Source organism: Phascolarctos cinereus, unplaced genomic scaffold, assembly GCF_003287225.1.
Source record: "Phascolarctos cinereus isolate Bilbo 61053 unplaced genomic scaffold, phaCin_HiC Scaffold_1;HRSCAF=81, whole genome shotgun sequence".
NCBI classification, from domain to species: Eukaryota; Metazoa; Chordata; class Mammalia; order Diprotodontia; family Phascolarctidae; genus Phascolarctos; species Phascolarctos cinereus.
The window spans coordinates 271,315,281-271,336,548 of NW_027555514.1; the positions used below are offsets into that span (position 1 = coordinate 271,315,281).

The window sequence follows — 21,268 nt, forward strand, 5'->3', positions numbered from 1 at the left end:
AAAAATGAGACATTTTTTGGACATGGTCAATGTGAGAATTATTTTTCTTGAGTGTGCATAGTAGCTACAATGGTGTTGGTTATTTGTTTTTGCAATGGTAGAAGGTATGAAAGAGGGAAAATTGATTTTTGTTATTAAAAAAAATTGAACTTAAAATTTATGTTGAAATCTGGGCAAAAGACATTCTTTATCAACTTGGTCTTTTCCAGGAGTGGGGAACCTGTGGCTTTGAGGCCACAGGTGGCCCTCTAGGTCCTCAAGTGTGGGCCTTTGACTGAATCCAAACTTCACAGAATAAATCCCCTTAATAAACGGATTTGTTCTGTAAAACTTGGACTCAGTCAAAAGGCTGCACCTGAGGACCTAGAAGGCCACACGTGGCCTCGAGGCTGCAGGTTCTCCACCCCGGTCTTATCTATCTGAATGGACATCCTAAATCTACATTTTAATCCTTGCAACAACCCTATAAGATAGGTGTTATTATTAACTTCATTGAAAGAATAGGAAACGGGGCAGCTAGGTGGTACAGTAGATACAGCGCCAGCCCTGGAGTCAGGAGGACCTGAGTTCAAATGTGACCTCAGACACATAACACTTCCTAGCTGTGTGACTCTGGGGAAGTCACTTAACCCCAACTGCCTCACCAATAAAAAAAAAAGGAAACAGGCTCAGAGGGAAACTGAGGCTTGCCCACAATGTGTCACACAGCTAAGTGTCTCCGGTGGTATTTGAACTTGTTCAGTTGTTTCAGATACTCTGTCACTCCATTAGGGATTTTCTTGGCAAAGATACTGGAATGGTTTGTCATGTCCTTCTCCAGCTCCTTTTACAGATAAGGAAACTGAGGCAAACAGGGTTAAATGACTTGCCAAGGGTCACATAGCTAGTAAGTATCTGAGGCCAGATTTGAACACAGGAAGGTGGCTCTTCCTGACTTCAACCCCACACAGTATCTACTTCATCAACTATCTGCCCTGGGATTTGATCTTAGGTCTTCTCAACTCCAAGTCCAAAGCTTTCTCCACTACCCACCTCTAGCCTTCTTGGTTTTGGACCAATTTTACCCAATCAGATTGCAAGAAACGGGCTCCTTGAAATCACTAGCTAACTTTTTTTTTTAATGTCCCAGAATTCCTTTACTTAACAGCTTCTCATAAAGTAGATTTAAAAAAAATTATCTTTGTCTCCCCAGCTTCTAGCATATAATACGTATTTAACAAATGCTTATTGAATAAATTAAATGTATATTCTTTTAAAGTCTTTTCAATTTCCAATTGCTCCTCTTGAGTTCACTGGGGAAGTTGCACTTCTATATTTAATGGACCCAAGACATCATGTGGCCATTGGTTGGATTTTGTAAATCTCAAACGATGATTTTTAACAACTTCCCTGGAAGCATAGATGAGGTTCAGAGTATGCAATAATTTCTCTAGAGATACAGTCAATGTTTTTGTTAGTAGTGAATATGTCATTAAGGGACTACAAATTAATGTGACAAATAAAAAATATGATTTCAGTTCAGGGTTCATAGGACTATTTATTTAGAGCTGGAAGGGAAGGGCTTTAGAAGAGCCTAGACCAAACCCTTCATTTTACAAATGAGGAAGTTGAAGCACAGAAACACAGAGCTGGAAAGGACATTAAAGGTCCAAAATGAGGCAGAGAGAGTATCAGTGACTTATCCAAGATCACACAGTGGGAAAAGCAGGATTTTCCCCACTACACCACACCAACTCCAAAGCCAATTTTCAGAAGACTCTATCTGAGACTCTGGGGCTCAGCCTTCTATGTGGGATTCACGAAAACAATGAAATCTTTTCTCCACTAGGAAAAAAAATCAGTGATTAGAAGTACATTAAAAAAATATCAAATTTCTTATCTTTGACAGTGAGGGTTTTGGAGATGACCTCTAAGGTCCCTTCTAAATCCAAATCTATTAACCTATTAATTTTATTTTGAGTGTGATTCTGACCTGTGATTTCAGAAGTGTGAAGAATGTCTTCTAACGATGGACAGCAGCTGAAAAATGCTCTCCATATCCAGAGAAAGAACTATGGAGTCTGAATACAGATCTATGCAGACTATTTTCTTTCTTTTTTTTTTGGTGGCTTTTCCCTTTGCTCTGTTTCTTATTTCACAACGTGACTAATGTAGAAATATGTTTACATGATTGTACATGTATAACCTATATCAGATTGCTTGTTGTCTTGGGGAGGGGGGAGGGGAGGGAGGGAGAAAAAATTTGAAACTCAAAATCTTATAAAAATGAATGTTAAAAGCTGTATTTACATGTGATTGGAAAAAAAATACTATTTACCAAATTTACCGTTAAAATAAAAAAGAAAACCCCAAAGCAACAATGGACATCAGCAACTATTCTGCAATTTACAGAGAAAGCATTGACTGAAAGGTCAATTGAGTGGCCCAGAGTCGTACAGCAACAAGATTCCCTCCCTATTCTGACTCCCAATGAAGGATTCCCAGGCTGTGTGGAGACTAACCTGGTCCATTCCCCACTAGCCTCATACAGCCTGTATTTCCCTGGTGGGCAGCGCCCAGAGTAGGCCGGGGGTACGGGTGGAGTGTACTCTTGAGGGTCAAAGGCCAGACCCTCAGGATGCACAGGAGACCTTAGGAGAGAGCCAAGGTGAAGGGGCAACAGGACCTCAGGTAACCACGTGGCTGCCCTTGGGGGTCAAAGGCCAGGTCCTCAGGCTCTAGAAGAGATCTCAGAGAAGATCCAAGGAGGGGGAGCATCAGAATGTGGGGCCTCAAGTTGCTGACACCGAAGTGTGCGCATGGGGAGGGGGCACCCGTGGGCATCAAAGGCTAAGAGCATGGGACCCACGGGGGACCTCAAGGGGGGCGGGGCAGCAGAGCCCGGGGCCCCAAGACGCGCTCGTCTGGGTGTGTGCGTGGAGTGGGGGTACCCCGAGAGTCAAAGGCTAGGGTAGGCCCCCTGAATTCACAAGAGATTTGAGAGGGAACCAAACAGAGCCTGGGGTCACATCGGGGCATGAGTACCCCTGGAGGTCAAAGTTCAGGTTATCTGCATCCACGTAGCAAGACCAGCCGGACGGACGCCAGGTACGAAATTTCAGGGGCTGGGCGGGGGACGCTAGGGCAACCGACTTAGGGGAAGGGGCCAGCAACCCTGACTCCGCCCCCTGGGGGGTGGAAATCACCGACCCCACCCTGTCCTAGGGAGCCCGAGCAAGTGCGAGAAACAAAAGTGAAAGGAACCGTTTTCCAACCGGGCTAGTCCTGGGGCCAGGAACTTGGGAGGACGTGGTGCAAAGTCGGCCCGCCCCCACCCGGGGGCGACTGCTTTGTGACTTCACCCCGTTTCGCAACCAGTCCCTACCCACCCCGTCCCGGGCCATTCGGCCTCGACCCTGCCCAGCGTGCTATCCTGTGTGCCCCTCTGCGCCCGCCACCGCCACCGCCACCTAGCTCGCCGACTTTCTTCTCTTCCCCTCCCGCCAGCGCTAGGACTGCCCCCGGGGCTAGAGCCCTGCTCCTCCGCCTCCTCCTCCGGTCAGCCCTTCGGTCCGCCTGCCCCCGCCTGCGCCCAGGTGCTGCCTCTGCTGCCGCCGCTGTCACCCGCCGTGCCCCAGCACATGTCCAGTCTCCGCGGGAGCCACGGGCACCACAGCACCACCTCTGGTACCAGGCCCTGCTGCCCCGTAGCCCGCTCTCGACGGCAGGATGCTGTGCTTCCTGAAAGGGATGGCTTTTGTCCCTTTTCTCCTGGTAACCTGGTCCTCTGCTGCCTTCATCATCTCCTATGTGATCGCCGTGCTCTTTGGACACGTCAACCCCTTCCTTCCATACATCAGGTAACGAAGGTCCCAGTCTATTTCGGGGAACATATCCATTTGTACAAGGTAGGGCAAGTAAAAAAAAAAAAAGACCAAATCCGAAGAGAGTGCTGGTCTTGGGGACAAGGAAGAATTGGTTTCAAACCTTGTCTCAACTTCGCTCACTATCTGTGAAGCAAGTCACTTTAATCTCCCTGAGCCTCAGTTTCCTCTTCTGTAAAATGTGGACATTGGACTAGGTGACCTCCAAGGACCCTTCTAGCTCCAAGTCTGATGTGAGGAGAGTGGTTCAAAAGTGTTTTGCACAAATCTCAGTTTGGGGTCTCAGTTTCTTCATCTGTAAAATGTAGGGACTGGGCTAGGTGACCTCCAAGGTTCCTAACTGCTCTAAGTCAATGACAGTGGTTCAGAAAGTCTGTGTGACCTTGGGCAAGTCTCTTCACCTTTCTAGATCTCATTTTCTTCATCTGCAAAATGGAATATTTGGGCTAGGTGATGTAAAAGTCTCCTGGATTTCCTCCAGAACCCCAGAATTACACTTAAACTGGAGAAATCCTAGTAAAATACTGAGGGGACTGAAGAGTTTTGTTTATTTTTGAAAAGAGAAGAGGAGTGGAATAAAGTGGGATTAAATAGCAGGAATGATCATATTTTTGACTGGTCAGAACTGTCTGATGAGTGTTATTGGACTTTGCAGTTCTTCTCTGGAACTTTTAAAGAAAAAGGTAGATACTCCACCTGTCCATATCCTTGAAGCCCAGACTCATGTCCCTCCCAAACTCAGGCTATCCAGAAGAGAGCTCATTATTAATGTCCCACTCCCCCCAACCATCTCTGCCCTAAACTTTCCTGTTCTGTTGGGGCACCACCTTCATTCTCCTGTCCCCTGGATTTTCAACTAAAGCCTCATAACTTCTTGCAATGACCAGTTACTTACTGCTCATGCTCCTGCTTTCAGGGTTTTCTCTCTCCTCTCACCGTAGGAGTGGAGAGTTGCTTTTGAAGACAGAAGTCCTCGGCTCAAATTCTCCTTCTGATTCTTACTCCCTGTGTGACCTTGAGGGCCACTACTGAATTTCCTTGGGCCCCTATTTCTTCATCTGTAAAAATGAGAATTGGCTTGAGTTCCTTTATATCATCCTTTTACCCTCTTTGCCTCAAAAACCTTCAATGGTTCCCAGTTGCCTCAAGAATAAAGTGCAAAATCAGCCTGACTTCTTCTGTTTACAGCAATTTCATATAGTCAACAAGTATTTATTAAGTGTTTATTAATTATGTGCTAAGTGTAAGGGTACTAACAAAGGCAAAAAAACCCAACCAAATTGTCCCTGCCCACAAGTAGCTCATATTCGAATGGATGGGTTATCTCCAGATACCTGGAGCAGACCAAGGTAATGTCTTTAGGGAAAGGCACTGGGAAGGTTGGGGGTGGGCTGGATTGTGGGTAGTAAATGCCTTCTTAACAACATGGGATTTGAGGTGAGCCTTGGGAAGCTAGAAAGAAATTGCCCTTTGTAAGTTTCCAGTACATGATTTCCTAGTGCTTTTTCACTGATGGCTCCCCAAGACTGAAATGTCTTCTCTCCTTATTTCCAGCTCCTGGAATCCCTGGCTCTCTTCAAAGTCCAGCTCAAGTACAAAAGCCCCCAGCTGTGAGCTATCTCTCCCCTTTGAAATAGCTTTGCCTTGTGTTGCTTATCTGTGTTAGGATGTAGGCTTCTGGGGAGCCAGATTGTTTTGTTTTTGTCTTAGTCCCCAGCACACGCAGTAGGTGCCCTGCACACACAGTAAGTGTGGGTTGAGTTGACAATAATCTGTTCTACTTCTGAATTTGTAGCAATTTATGTTTTCTATGGCTAGATTGAAAACAAAACGACATTTTGTTGGGATACCTTTTGTTATCTTCTCCCTAACTAGAGTGCAAGCTCCTTGAGGACAGGGACGGGGTTTTATTCTTTTTTTGTTCACCGCTCACTTACTATCACAGCAGTTGGTATATAATAATCATTGAATTAAGGGAGGGGGAGGGCAGTATATTTCAGTCTTGAAACTGTAGAAATAAAGCGAAACTTGGAGAAGTTATCTGATCATAGATTTAGGGCTGGAAGGAAACTTCAGAGGCCATATATAGTTCAGTGAGAAAACTCATAGTGATAGTGTCAAAAAATAAAAGGATCAGAGAGCTAGAGCCAGCAGGGACCTTAGAAACGTCATGTACAACTTCCTCACTTGACAGATAGAGAAACTGAGGCTAAGCGAGGTGAATAATAGTTCATATTTATATAATGCTTTATTTTAGGGTTTACTGTGACCCTGTGTTGTCTGTATGTAGGTAAAGGCACAATAAATACTATGGCCGCCAATTGACCTTAGGATAAGTGATCTCTACTGTTTTGTGGGAAAATAAACCAGATCTCTCTGGACTTATGTATCCTCATGTGTAAAAGGAGGGTTTTTAGATGGCCTCTGAGTTGTCTTCCTACTCTAGATCTATGACCCTATGCCCTGGGTTCAAATCCTTCCTCTGATACTTACTACCTGTATGACCTTGAGCATATCAAAGCACCTCCCCAAGACTTGGATTCCTCATCTTTCAAAGGGATTGGAATAGATGGCTTCTGCAGTTCCTTTTGGCTCCAGATCTATGACCCTAAGTCACCTCATCTCCTTGGGCCGCAGTTTCCTCATCTGTAAAGTGGGCTAGACTAGGTGGCTCCTAAGGGAGGTTCCATTTTGATTCCTGCTGTATGACCTTAAGTGACTTTACCTCTCTGGGTCTCAGTTTTCTCATCTGTACAGAGTTGGAATAGATGACCTCTGAGGTCCTTTTTGCTTCCAGATCTATGACTCTTAATGATTTCACCTCTCTGGGCCTCAGTTTCTTTATTTATAAAGTGGGTTGGACTAGATGGCTTCTGGGGTCCCTTTTGGCTTCATATCTATAACCCCAAGTCACCTCATCTTCTTGGGCTTTGGTTTCCTCATCTGTAAAGGGAGCCGGACTAGGTGGCTTGTAAGATTTTTTTCAGCCTCAGTCTTCTTGAGATTTTGACTTGCCCAGGGTCACACAGCTAATAAGTGTCAAGTGTCTGAGGCTGGATTTGAACTCAGGTCCTCCTGACTCCAAGGCCGGGGAAGGTAGTTACTGATACTCATTTTCAAAGCCATCATATGAATGAATACATGAAAGAAAGATTGAATGAAAATGCATTTTATTAAATGCTTAGCCTGCATGGACTGGGATACAAATACACAAGATAGGCCATTTCTACATTCAGAAAACTTAAATCTTTGTTTCTTTTATTTTAGTGATGAACTTAAAAACATTCAGAAATATGAGCATTTCAACATACAAACAATGGAAACAGAGAATTGTATATAAAACTGTGAACTTCTGTTATACAGATTTTTTAAGTGCATATTAAATTTAATAGGTTAATAACAAATTTGTTTATCTGAATTAAAGCACTTCTAATTGATAGGGGAGACTGGGGACCAGGGAAGAGGTTTTGGTTTGAGGTGTCCGCTGGTGAATGGACCTGGACCCTTTGGAATGCACTTAGGGGTGAGTGATGTTAAAGAGCTGGTCAGATCTAGCCTTAGGCCTTCCTGAAGAGGACTCAATTTATCCTGGGATCTGGTCCAAGTGACATTTGCATTTGGTCCTAAGGCTTTCACCTTTCTGAATTTCTAAAACTTCCTGCCTTCTGCTTGTTGATCCCCTGATCCCAAATCTTCTGCCCCTGCCCCTATCACTACCTGTTTGATTCAAGTACCAGCTGGGTCTTTCCTCTCCATCCTTAAACACCACATGCTCTTGACCCCAAGAGGCAGGACCCTTCCAGTTAATCTAGTGCAACCCCCTCATTTTATGGAAGAGGAAAATGAGGCCTTTGTAGTAAGTGAAAGAAATAGAATTTTAACCCAAGCACTTCTGACACCATCTCTGTCAGGATGTCGATAACACAGTTCGTTATAAGTTCTCTGGAGATGTAGCTGATCATTGCATTGATCAGAATTCTAAAGTTTTTCAGAGTTATTTTTCTTCACAATGCTGTTGTCCTTGTGTCATGTTACTTTGGTTCTGCTCAGTTCGCTCTGCATCAGTTCATGCCACCCAGCATTCTCTGCAGTCATCTCTTCCATTATTTCTTACAAATACAGTATTATTACATAACATTCATATGCCATGTTTCATTCCTTAATTGATGGGCATCCTGCCCTTTTAGATACTAGCTCTTTTATTTTTATTTTTTTCCTTTTTTAATCCTCTCAGGCACAGGAAATGTGTTTCTCTTGTTACTATTGCTTGCCTGGTACCTTTCCTTTTAATACTCCCTCCCCCATCCTCACTTGATAACCTGTTAGTATTCATGTATTTACACATAAAACTCTGAGTGTGTATATTTGTGTTTGTGTGTCTAACCTTCCTTTGTTCATTTCAGATAAGAGTGACGTTTGTGTGGTGCTTTCTGCCTCCTACCTCTTCCTTCATTTCAGGATCTCCTCTTGTTTATGGTGGAAGCTGCCATGTCTTGTGTGGTCTTCATTGTAATTCTTTGGTACTTGAACTGTTTCTTTCTGGATGCTTGCAGTATTTTTTTTTCTTTGACATGGAGACCTCTGAATTTTGGCTATATAGTTTCTGGGATTTTTGTTTCCTTTGGAGGTTTCTTTCAGGAGGTTATTAGTAGATTCTTTCTGTCTTCACTCTGCTCTTTGGACCTAATAGTTTTGGGCAGTTTTGATTTATGATTTCCTGAGTGTCCAGACTTCTTCTAAGCCCTGGTTTTCAGGGTTTCAGTGATTTTAAGTGCTTTTTCCTTGACTTATTTTCCAGGACTGTTATATCTTACATTTTCTAGTTTTTCAATCCCTTGGTTTTGAGCTAATATTTCTTACTGTTTTATGAAGTCTTTGATTTCTATTTCACCTATTCTAGTTTTCAAAGGAGACAATTTCTTGGGTAAGATTTTCCACTTTGCCTTTTAAGCTATTCTCTTTCAAATTCTTTCCTCTAGAGATTTTATTTATTTATTCATTTGTTTTGTCTCTTGCTTTATTTCTCCTAGGCATTTGTGTCGTCCTTGCAGAAAATTTTCATGTTTTTTCCTTTTGAAATGGTAGTTGTTATGTAGTTACTTTCCTTTTCCTTTGATTCATCTCTCTAACTTTAGTTCTTGAATTAGGGCTTGGTGCCAGAACTGGAATGCATTTCCTGCTTCACTTTTGGGTAGGTTGGTCTACCCTGCTTGGTCTCACTCTGAGTCTCCTTGTTTCTTGACTTCAGCCTTCCACAGCACCTCCTTCCTGCCTTGGAGGCTCAGGATGCTGGATCTTCAGGGCCCTCTCTAGCATCTCAGGACAGAGTGTTGGAGGCCAACCCAGTCTGAGTGCTGTTGTGTCCACACTGATTGTGCCTGCTCTTCAAGATCCTGTTTCCACCCCCACTCCCACCCTGCGTGCTTTACATGCACCAGGGGGGCTGTCTGAGGAGAACTATTTCTTCTTATTGTCTCAGGACAGAGAACCCTGCAGGCAATGGGTATTTTTAGCCCTTCTCTGGTCATACTGGGAGGCTACAGGCTTCTTGAGCCTGTGTTCTTGATGGCTTTTCTTGTGGTCCCTATTTCTATTGCCAATGGGCTGCTGATTAACTTTCTATACAGTTCTGGGGTGGAATAAATCACTTTCTGTAGTTTTTCGTTCTTGACTGATATTTGGTCTGATAAGTATTTCTTTCTTTTGCTGGAGTAGGTGTGGGGAAACTGGACAGTCAAACTCCATTCCAGGAGCTATCCATCTTGGTACCTCCATTTAGGTAGCCAGCTTCCGCCTTGGCTGGTAGTAAGGAATGTGTGTTCTATTAGAAGGAGATAACATATATAGGAGAGTGATGGCTAGGGAGGTTGTTTTGGTGAATAACTTCTAAGTTTCCTTCCAGCACCAAACCTATGGTCCTATGATTTCACCATTTTGGGGACTCTGTCTCCTAGAGCCAATCTCAGCTCCTAACTCCTCTGATGTGTACAAGAATAATTCATTGCTCTTTGCCTGAGCTGGTGACAGAACCTTTCCAAACTTAGCTCGGATAGTTCTCTGGGACTGTCTCAAGTAGGCACTTCGTAAATACTCACGTGATTGGTTGTGAGTGAGCCAATACTCAATAAGCACTTACTGTGTTCCTGACTAGATTCCATTTCACTTAAGCTTCTACAAGGACCCTCTGAAGTAGATGTTACAGGTATTAATATTTAATATCCCTATTTTATAGATGAGGAAACTGAGCCTCAGAGAGGTGATGTGATTTTCCCAGGATCACATAACCAGTAAGAATCATGAGTCAGGATTTGAACCAAGTCTTTCCTTACTGTGCAGTCCAGGGAGCTCTTGGCTCTATGGAGCCCAATACCTTTTGTATGTTTATTATCTTTCAATACTTCACAACATGGCACTACCTCTGATTTTTTACCTTTAAGCCTAAAATATTGGCATTGGATCGAATGCAACATCTGTGTTGAGAATACATTAGCAAGAGAATGCCAAACCATCATCGTAGCTTGAAAAAACAGAAATAGGACCCTTGATTTCATGGGTACAGGCACCTCCCAAGGGAGGAAGCTCTAGCTACCAATGCAGGTTGTATCTTCTCTGAAACTTAGGAAATCTTAGAGAGTCATCTAGAGCAAAGAGAGGCTAAGCCAGAAGATCATAAGATTTAGAAGTACAGAAGGAATTTTAAGAGGTCATTGAGTCCTGGAAATGAAAACCAAAAAAAAAGAGAGAGAAGAAACCCCCAGGAACAAACTTACTGATATCTAAATAGTAATGCTATCTTATCTAATACTAAAATCAGTAAGAAGTATTGTTTCTTAATTGGGAGAGACAAGCAACCTTCTCACTCGCACATGTTCTCTCTACTTGTCTGTGTATCTCTTTATGATAATAATAGTGATGGTAATTTTTTTGTTTTATTTATTCATTCATTCATTCATTCATTCATTCATTTATTTTTTATTTATTTATTTATTTTCCATATGCTTTTGAGTTGAAAATTTTTCTCCCTTTTCCTCCCCCCACCCTCCCCAAGACGGCGCATAATCTGACACAGGCTTTACATTTACATCCCCGTTAAACATATTTTCACATTAGTGAAGTTATAAGTAAAAATTAAAACCAATAGGAGGAACCATAGTGATGGTAATTATTATACAATATAAAAGACTCTTTTTAAAGTGATTTTATTAAGAGGTTTATTTTGGGGCAGCTGGGTGGCGCAGTGGATAGAGAACCAACTGGAGTCAAGAGGATCTGAGTTCAAATCTGGCCTTAGACACTTCCTAGCTGTGTGACCTTGGGCAAGTCACTTCACCTTGGTTGCCTCAGTTTCCTCATCTGTAAAATGAGCTGGAGAAGGACATGGTAAACCCTTCAGTATCTTTGCCCAGAAAACCCCAAAGGGGTCATATAAGATTTGCACACAACTGAAATGACTCAACAACTACAAAAGCATTTATTAAGCACCTACTATGTGCCGAGTCACCAAGGATACAAAGATGACAAGGAAATCATGCCTGCCCTTACTTAAGAGGCTTAAATTCTAGTGGCATTATACCACCGTATCTGGGAGCTAGGGAAAAGGATTTGGGTCTAGGCAGTCAAAAGGATTGTGAGTGGAGCCACAGGGAAGTCAAATTGCTTAGTAAATACTTGTCAACTCTTTGGTTTTCATTGCTCCTTGTCAGGAACAAGGATGTGACTATTGTTTCCAGAGCTGGAGGGAGAGATGGGAAACTGGGGATGGTTGGTATCTTAGTGGATGTCTGGATGGGGTATAAAGTATGGTCTAACACTCCATTCCCAAGAGTCTAATTTAATGAGTATTTCCATAATTTTAGTCAACCTAACTTTCAATCTGACCTCTTGCAAATGGAGCATCCTTTTATATCTTTTCATTTTCTCTCCTGACTGCTTAAAAAAAACCAAACTAACAAAAAACCCAACCAACCCTAAATTCCTCAAGAATTTTGAAATCTTAGAATCTCCAAGGTGGAAAGGATCTTGGCGCTCATCTCATCTAATCAGTACCTCGATAGGAATTCCCTTGATGATAGCTTCCTGTTTGGAGAAACATAAATTTCTGCAAATTGGGTTCCTTTTGCCTTTAATTCCTTTAATTGAAAACTTGCATTTTTTGAGTGTTTTCTTGAGACGTGATTACAGAGATCTTTATATAGCTGATTGCTGTGTCTGGGATGAGAGCCAGGGTTCTGATTAAATCAGACTAATTAGATTGTCTCTGATGTTCCTAACTCTACACTTATTGTTAAAAACCGTAACGATATGCTGGTGTGAGCCTCATGTCTCAAACACCTGATGGAGTTGGTCAAAAGCATGCCATAGTCCTTCCAGCACAACCCCATACTCCAGTATAAGAACATGCATCGTCACTGCTAGCTCAACCAATAGGAATCTAGGGGAAGGGGTGAAAATGGAAGAAGGGTACCTCCAACTGTTGTATGTCTGAATCATGAAACCCATTAACCAAAAGAAAGGCAGAACAGTTTGCAAAATGTAGCTAGGAAGTGACGTTGTTCCTTAGCACCTGTGGTTATGGGAACTCTTGCTTCTCCATGTTGAGCTTTCTTCTGTCTTGTGTAGTCTCATGTTAGGCATAAATTGGCATTAAACTCATAGAATTATATAGATCTTACATCGGGAAAGGACCCCGAAGTTTTCTACTTAGAAGAGTGCCGTGAGCAATTTTTTTTTTGTCTAGTTCTCTAATTTTAGTCTGTTTAAGAAACTTCCTTCCATGCGTATGCAGATTGACAACAGCTCTGTACGGTATATGGTTGCCTGGGTCATTCAGTGAGAGGTTAAATGATTTGCTGAGGATCACTCAGCCAGGACTTGAACCTATGGGTTTTTCTTACTGGAAGCCAGCTCTGTATCTCCTAAGCCATGCTGCCTCTTGTAATGTAATTTAATGTTATATCTCCTAAGCCATGCTGCCTCTTGTAATGTAATTTAATGTTATTTAAATTTAAATTTATGTAATTCAAATGTAATTTAATGACCATTAATATAGTCATTAAAAAGTGAACAGAATCAGGAAAGATGAGATAAATTCTTGGAAGGTAGATCAATAAATAGTAGGTCATTATGGGAAGGTATGAACAGTTGGATGAACCATGGGGCTGACCACTAGGTCTTGATTTCCTCATCCGTAAAATGGGAGAGTTTGACTAGATGACCTCAAAGGTCCATTCCAGTTTGAAGATCCTACGAGTCAGTGAAATTTTGACCAACATCCTGAAACTCTCACAGTCCGGAGACATGGTGCTCTTTTCTGGCCAGATGTGTTTTAATCATACTGTTTCAAATTTGCTTCATTCCTGTGTGTATGAGATAACATGAAGTGTACACTGGCTTAGCCTCACAGATTTGTTCATTTAAAAGAAGGGGGAGGATGTTGCAAGAACTACTTGGAACTTTTCAGGCCCAGCTAAACTAATGTAAATACAGGAAATGTACAAATTAGCTGAGTTCCTTGGCATCACTAACCCATTCTTTAAAAAAAACAGAGCCAGATTTCATTGATATCTTTTGTTTTCACATTGCCTCAGTATCTCCCCTCTCCCACCTCTTGGAGAACCATTCACTATAACAAAGGATTCTTCTTCAAGAGGAAGAAGAGAAACCCCCTCAGCAAAACCAGTCAACGCATGGGGGAAAAAATCTGAGGTGTTTCACATCTATGATCCAATCCTTCCTTGCCTGTCTCTGAAAAAAAGGAGCAAGGAGTACTCTTGAACCAGCTTTGGTTTAGGATGGAATACAGTTTCACTTTTCTTTTCATCCATTATTGTCGTCATCATCATCATCATCATCATCATCATCATCATCATCACTTCTACCTGCCTTTTAATCTTTTTGATTGTACCTATATGATTTTAAATATCCATATAAAACTGAAACAAGAGTCAGATACCCCACATTTTCCAAAGAATTGAATGTTTGAGATCCCATGGGCACAAGAAAGAAATCTGCTTGCACAGAGGCCATACATGGCTCTGGCCCGGATTATTGCAATGATGTCTAAATTGATCTGCTTGCATCCTGTCTCTTCTGGCTCTAATCCATCTTCCAAGAGAAAGGCGAGAGGAAATAGACCTTTGAATTCATTTATATAAGGAACTCCTTGGAGAGGAAACTCCCTCTGCTGATGCACACTGGCACCTCCTCTGCACATCAGTCTTAGAGAGTTATCTGGACCCCTGAGAAGTGAAGGGACTTGCCCAGGGTCATGTGGCCATGGTGGAACATGGACCCAGGTCTTTCTGGCTTCTCAGTCATGCTGCCTTTCATCCTCCAAACAAAACAGATCCCTAAGTAGATCTGACCATGTTACTTCACGCTTAAGAGGCTAACTAACACGGGTTTTCCAATCACGGCCTTTCATAATCTGGTTCCAATCAGTCTTTCTAGGCTAATGTCACATTACTTCTCACTCACTCACTATGCAAACATGCACAGTTATCTGAGATAAGTCCTGGAGTATTGGACCTGAAGACAGGAAGACCTGAGTTCACACCTGGCCTCTTAACATTTACTGGCTGTGTGATCCTGGACAGGTCATTTCATATTTCAGTCTCAACTTCTTCATCTGTAAAATGGGGATGCTTATAGCACCTACCTCTTATGGTTGTTATGAGGATGAAATGAGTTAAAATATGTAAACTCCTTTATGAAACTTATAGGGCTGGATTCATATCGGTTTGTCCCTACCTTCCTCAAAGTCTTAAAAAGGAGGCTTTATTTCATAATTTACTCCTGATTCCACCGTCTACCTAGCTATTCTTTTTAAAGAAATAATATTTTATTTCCCCCAATTACTGGTAAAAATGATTTTAAAGTTTCGAGTTCCAGATTCTGTCCTTTCTTCCCTTCTCTTCCCCCTCTCTGAGAGAGTAAGCCATTTCATATAGGTTGTACGTGTTACCCAGCTACTCTTGAATCCAGAGTAAGCTCCAACAACTTCCCTATACAGATAATGAATGAATGGAAAAAAAAAAGACATTTATTAAGTGATAATTATGTGCCAGGTGGGCAGCTGGGTGGTGCAGTGGATAAAGTGCTGGACCTAGAGTCAGGAAGACCTGAGTTGAAATCCAGCGTTAGACGCTTACTAGCTATGTTACCCTGGACAATTCACTTCACCGTTTGCCTCAGTTTCCTCATCTTTAAAATGGGCTGGAGAAGGAAATGACAAACCACTCCAGTATCTTTGCCAAAGAAAAATCCCACATGGGCTCATGAAGAGGCAGAGACAACAAAATGATTGAACAAATACCGAGCGCTAGACATACGAATAGAAAAGCCAGACAGTCCCTGCTCTCAAGGAGCTCACATTCTAATGGGGGAGACAACACATAGAGTAGAAGGTTTTAGTTGCATGACCGAGGGAAAAGATCCACCGTCCTTGGCCTTCAGTGGTAAAGCATCTCTAATGTCATTTCCACTGATCAAACCGTATTTCTTTTTGGTGTTGACTCATGGACTTTGGCAGAGAGAATTTGCTTTTCTGAGTCTCCTGCAGGTGACAGAGCCAGGTGGGGAGGAACAGGTGGTGGGAGGCTGGGAGGGTAGTGCCTGAGTCACAGTACAAAGTCTATCAAAGGACCCTCCTTAGTGGCTGCTGGGAGAGGAATCAATTTCCATCCCCACCCCCTTCCCACCTGCTTCCAGGTTCCTCAACCCTGTTTCTAGGCTGTTCATAGAGTCGATCAAGTTAATAAGTATTTGTCATACCTTTACTGTGAGCCTGGCACAGCAAAGCCTGAGAATATAAATATAAAAATGAAACAGTTCCTCCCCTCAAGAAGTTACATTTTAACCCAAGACAACAAGTCCATCAAAATACATGTAAAATGAATGCAAGACAGTTTTGGTGGGAGGGCACTAGTAGCTGGGGATAAACAGGAAGGCCTTCATGTGGAGGGTTGTGATTCAGCTGCTGAATATTGAAAGAAATCAGATACTAAGGGGCTTAGATGAGGAGGGAATGTATTCTCTTCTTCTTTTTTGTTTTTTTGAGGTAATGGGGTTAAGTGACTTGCCCTGGGTCACACAGCTAGTACGTGTCTGAGGCAGATTTAAACTCAGGTCTTCCTGACTCCAGGACCAGTACTCTATCCACTGTGCCACTTAGCTGCCCCAAAGCAAATGTATTTTATACACAGGGGATAGTGAGGGCAAGGAAGGGTATGAAGGCAGGAAATAGTGTTCAAAACAGAAAAACAGGCCATCCTGGCAGAATCAGTGCTGAAGAGGTTGAGGTGTAAAGTATGAGAAGACCAGAAAGGTAGGAAGGGCCAGGTCGTGAAAGAGATTCAAATGTAAAACAAAGGAATTTCTGTTTGATCCTTGAGGAAAAAGAAAGCCACTAGAAATTATTGAGCAGGGAGTGATGGGTCAGATCTCTGTTTTGGGAAGTAACTGTGTAGAGGAAGTATTAGATGGTAGACCTGGAAGGGACCCTGGGAATTACCTTGGCCAAACCATTTTTAGGTGAGGAAACTGAGTCTCAGAGGGCAAGGGAATTGTGCAGGGTCACACATTTAGAGCAGCCACATCACACAAAGTGTTCTTAGTTATATCACTGGAAAATAGGATCCTTTAAAAAGTCCAGGCAAATGGGTCGTCTTGCTGCTCTGCACTTACTAAAGCAGTCAGCATTCCATCTCCTTCCTCCTGCCTTTCCTATACTGGCATAGGTGGTCCCTCCATGACTGGCATGCTGTCCCTTCTCGCCAAATGCAGGAGTCCTTTTCTGAGCGCCATGGTTCTCCCAAGGACATTTTTTTATCTTTTTATCATCTAGTATCAAGCACATGGCAACAGGGTCACAAGCTAGTAAGTTTCTGGGGCAGAATTTGAATTCAGATTTTCCTAATTCCAAGTCCAGCGATCTTTCTACCAAGTCACCAAGATTGACACGAACAGTACCTTGTACCGACAGGGGCAAAGGCCCCTGAGTACATTGATGTGGACCAAACAGAAAAGCCTTAGATTTCATTTTGAATTGCCTCTCCCTCTAGTTAGATATTATGTGCCTCCTTTCTGGGGCAGCTAGGTGGTGAAGTGGATAGAGTGCTAGATCTCTTGACACTTAAAAGTTAGGTGACCTTGGACAAGTCACTTAATCAGCTTGCTTCAGTTTCCTCATCTGCAAAATGGGGATAATAATAATAAGCCTTCTTTCCTAGACTTGTGAGGATCAAATGAGAATAATTGTAACTTACTTAATGCTGTGGCTGGCACGTAGGAAGTGCTATGTAAATATTAGCTGTTTATTGATATCATTAGTCATAGGGGTAGGGACTGGGACCTGTGATTTCACTGATGTAGGGAATGCCCAGTGAGGAGATTCCATCTACCAATGGTGATGGGCAGCCTGCTGTGCATATTTTAATCTTCAAGAATTGCTGAAAAGTTAAGTGACTTGGCCAGGGCTACACAAGCTGGTGTGTGAGAGATGGCACTTGAACCCAGTCTTTGTGGCTTCAAGGCCAGCTATCTCTACCATCCAGCCTCCATCCCTGTGAAAACTGGAAAAAAAAAGAAATTAAAAATCTAAATTTTCCCAGTAATTCCATTTTGAGGCTATGGCGTTCTTGGTTTGTGTTCAATGGACATAAGAACCCACACCTGTAGAAAAATCCAGTCTTTGTCTACTTTCCATCTCCACAATTTCTTACCAGCAGCCTCTCAGCCACAAATGAAACCCTTCCCTCCTGGCCTCCCTGCTTCCCTTCCCTTCTTTTTCTACAGATACTTAATGTTCCATCTGCTCTTCTCTTCCCTCTCCCCTCACCCCCATTAACATAGTGAAGTATGCTCCTTCTAATGGATGGACAGGTGGCACTGGCTGCCCTAGCTGATGTCACTCATCACTGACTTTTTACTACCTTGAAGCTGAGTGAGTAATGCCTTTGGCTGCCTCCAGACTGATCCTAATAGTCCTAGCCAAAGGGGAGGGGGGCTCAGAGCTACTAGCTGCTGCTTCCTTCTCAGTCACGATACCTACTCCTTTCCTCATTCACAACAATAGGAAACATTTAGCAGCCCTTCATGTGGTCAGAGCTCAGTGCTAGGTGCTTGGGTGAAGGACAAGGTTTAGATAAAACTTATCTAACCTTTTCTCCTCCATTTGTAAATATGAGTACATAATATTTACAGAACAGAAACAACACATATGATGGTCATGAGTTACCCAAACAAAAACGAAATTTGGATTGGCTATAGGGAAAATTTTTAAAAGAATTCACAGACAGAGGTAGCCTCTTCTGAGTGAGTGAGCGAATAAAGCATTTATTAATTGCTTGCTAGATACAAAACACTTTGCTTATTGCTGGGGATACAAATAGAGAAAGAAAGACAGTCCCTGCTCTCAAGAAGCTTGCATGCTAATGGGAGAGAAGGTTTCAACTGCAAGTCAGAAAGGTCCTATAATCCTCAGGGTATAGCAAACAGTGAATCAGGTAGACTACCTCATATTTAATGGTCGTTATTCTTTGGAGAAGGAAATGGCAAACCACTTCAGTATCTTTGCCAAGAAAACTCAATGGAAGCTCTACACAAAGGGCTATAAAACTGTGCATACCCTTTGATCCAGTAATACCAATAATAGGTCTGTATCCCAAAGAGACTTTTTAAAAAAAGGGAGGGAAAGAACTTAATTTGTACAGAAATATTTATAGCAGCTCTTTTGTGGTGGCTAAGAATGGGAAATTGAGGGGATTCCCATAAGTTGGGGAATGACTGAACATTAGTTGTGGTATATGATTGTGATGGAGTACTATTGTACCATAAGAAATAATGAGCAGGATGGTTTCAGAAAAACCTGGAAAGACTAATATGAACTGATGCAAAGTGAAGTGAGCAGGACCAGGAGAACATTGTACACAGTGATAGCAATAGTGTATGATGAACGACTATGAATGACTTAGCTCTTCTCAGCAACACAATGATCGGAGACAGTCCTAAGGGAGTCATGATGAAAGATGCCATCCACCTCCAGAGAGAGAACTGACGTTGTTTACATATGGAAGCATGCTATATTTCATTTTCTTTTCTTCTTTTCTTTTCTTTTCTTTTCTTTTCTTTTCTTTTCTTTTCTTTTCTTTTCTTTTCTTTTCTTTTCTTTTCTTTTCTTTTCTTTTCTTTTCTTTTCTTTTCTTTTCTTTTCTTTTCTTTTCTTTTCTTTTCTTTTCTCTTCTTTTCTTTTCTTTTCTTTTCCTTCCCTCCCTCCCTTCCTTCCTCTGTCTCTCTCTCTTTCTTCCTTTTTGTTAGAGTCTCCTTGCACAAAATGACTAATTTGAAAATGTCTTATATGATGCACATGTATAACCTATATCCGATTGCTTACCGTCTTGGAGAGGGGGAAGCAGAGGGTTTTTATGTGTTATTAGGGGAAAATAAAATATTTTAAAAAAAGAAAGAAAACCCCATGGACAGTATTGGCGTGCTACAGTCCACGGGGTCATGAAGAGCAACACAATGGAATGACTGAATGACAACAACTTTTTGGTACCAGGACATCTTGGATTCAAGTCCTGCCAAATACTAGCAGAATGGCCCTGGCCCCTCACCCCCTAGGCAGCTGTTAAGGAAGGCTTCTTAAAGAAGGCGGTTTTTGAATTGGTCCTTAAAAGATGGCTAAACAGGGGCAGCTAGATGGTGCAGTGGATAGACCACTGGCCCTGAAGTCAGGAGGATCTGAGTTCAAATGTGGCCTCAGACCAAATACTTGACTCTTATTAGCTGTGTGACCTTGGGCAAGTCACTTAACCCCAATTGCCTTAAAAAAAAAAGGAAGAAAAAAATGAAATATTGTTCCCCCCCTCCAAAAAAACAAGATGGCTAGACAAGTCAACTCAGCTTCCACATCAATGAATATCTATGAAATATGGGCACTTGCCTCATTAAATTAGCCATGTCGTGTTTTTTCACATTTCTAGAAGAGGGATCCTTTTTAGAAAAGAAAGCAAGCTAGGAATTTAAATCATTAGATTCTTCTTCTGGTCTTTTGCAGAGGCTTTAGAAGGCCAGCACACAATTGAGGTGTGTGCTGTGAGTAAGAACTTGAAATTATTTGGATTGCACTTCAAATATGAAGGGTTCAAAGGATTCAAAAGACTTTAATTCTTGCCTTCTAGACCCTTACTAAAGAGAAAGCTTCAGGTGAAATCTTCAAAGGTTTTCAAGTGTGACTTTTAGAAGTTACCAGGTTTTCGTTACTCAAGTATTTCAAAACTGTTTCTAAATGTAGAAACACTCCCAGCTGGTCCAAGGGTTTCACTCTGATGGCCGCCCCCCCTCCCCCCTTTTGTCATCCGTTTCAGAGTAGTAATGTATTTTCAAGAAAAGAACAGACTGAGCTTCCATTTGATAAATGGTTTATTGAAAACTCAATACAGAGCATCAAGGCAGTTAATTAAATGTGCCGTGTAACTGCTTAGATTTGACTTAATGCATTTCAGTGCATAAAATAGCCTAACAATTTTTCAGACCTTCCCTCTAGGTCTCCAGTGGGATTTTTTGGTCCATTCTCCTTTGCTTTTGGTGCAAAGGTTGGAGAGCTGACCTTGAGGACAGTGAATTGTGGCTGTTCTGTTAGTCATATTCAACTCTTCGTGACCCCATTTGGGGTTTTCTTGGAAGAGGTAATGGAGTGGTTTTCCGTTTCCTTCTCAGCTCATTTAACAGATGAGGAAGCAGAGGCAGACAGGGTTGAGTGACTTCCCCAGGGTTACACACCTGGGAAGTGTCTGAGGCCAGATTTGAACTCTGGAAGATGAGTCTTCCTGACTCCAAGCCTGGTACTCTATCCGCTCTACCACCTAGCTGCCTCAGGTACTTAAAAATACTTTTAATTAGACTAGTAGTCTTGAAATGAACGGCATAAAAGGGGTATCATGGTTAGTGTTGTGATTGACAGCGATGATGATGATCACTTTTATGTTATGGAGGATAACAATGATGATCAATATGACGTCCGGGAACTTGGACTTCTTACGTGTTGATTCTTTTCAAAGCCACTTGGGAAAAAAGAGAAAAAGTGAATCTGTGCTCAGACCAAAAAGGAAATGTGTTTAGATGAAATGCAGCCAAATTTTAGATTCCTTGAGTATCTCTGACCCTGGAAGAAACAGAGCTGGCCAATGAATCAAGTCTCTGAATAAACTAAACAGCGTTTTGTAACAGAACCCAGGCCCTTCTCCTTGGGAAGATCCGTTTAAAAAAAAAAGTGATAATTCTTTTCTTTTTGTAGTGACACAGGTACAACCCCTCCTGAGAGTGGTGTCTTTGGATTCATGATCAACTTTTCTGCATTTCTTGGTAAGTTCAGTATAACCAATTAGTTTAATTTTATTTTATAT

The 21,268-nt window shown here is 42.1% G+C and overlaps 1 protein-coding gene across 2 annotated transcripts in view; it reads left to right on the forward strand.

The window, feature by feature from the left end:
• The first annotated feature begins 2,866 nt into the window (after positions 1-2,866).
• The window catches only part of DRAM1 (DNA damage regulated autophagy modulator 1), a 46,009-nt gene continuing 27,607 nt past the window's right edge, over positions 2,867-21,268 (forward strand). The window contains exons 1-3 of one of the 2 annotated variants that reach the window (XM_020982348.2): positions 2,867-3,087; positions 3,487-3,839; positions 21,160-21,227. In XM_020982348.2, the coding sequence (XP_020838007.1) occupies positions 3,709-3,839; positions 21,160-21,227 (199 nt within the window). In that variant the 5' untranslated portion in view covers positions 2,867-3,087; positions 3,487-3,708. Of the gene's footprint in view, positions 3,088-3,215; positions 3,840-21,159; positions 21,228-21,268 lie in introns of those variants that run through there. The other variant, XM_020982347.2, reaches the window with a different exon arrangement.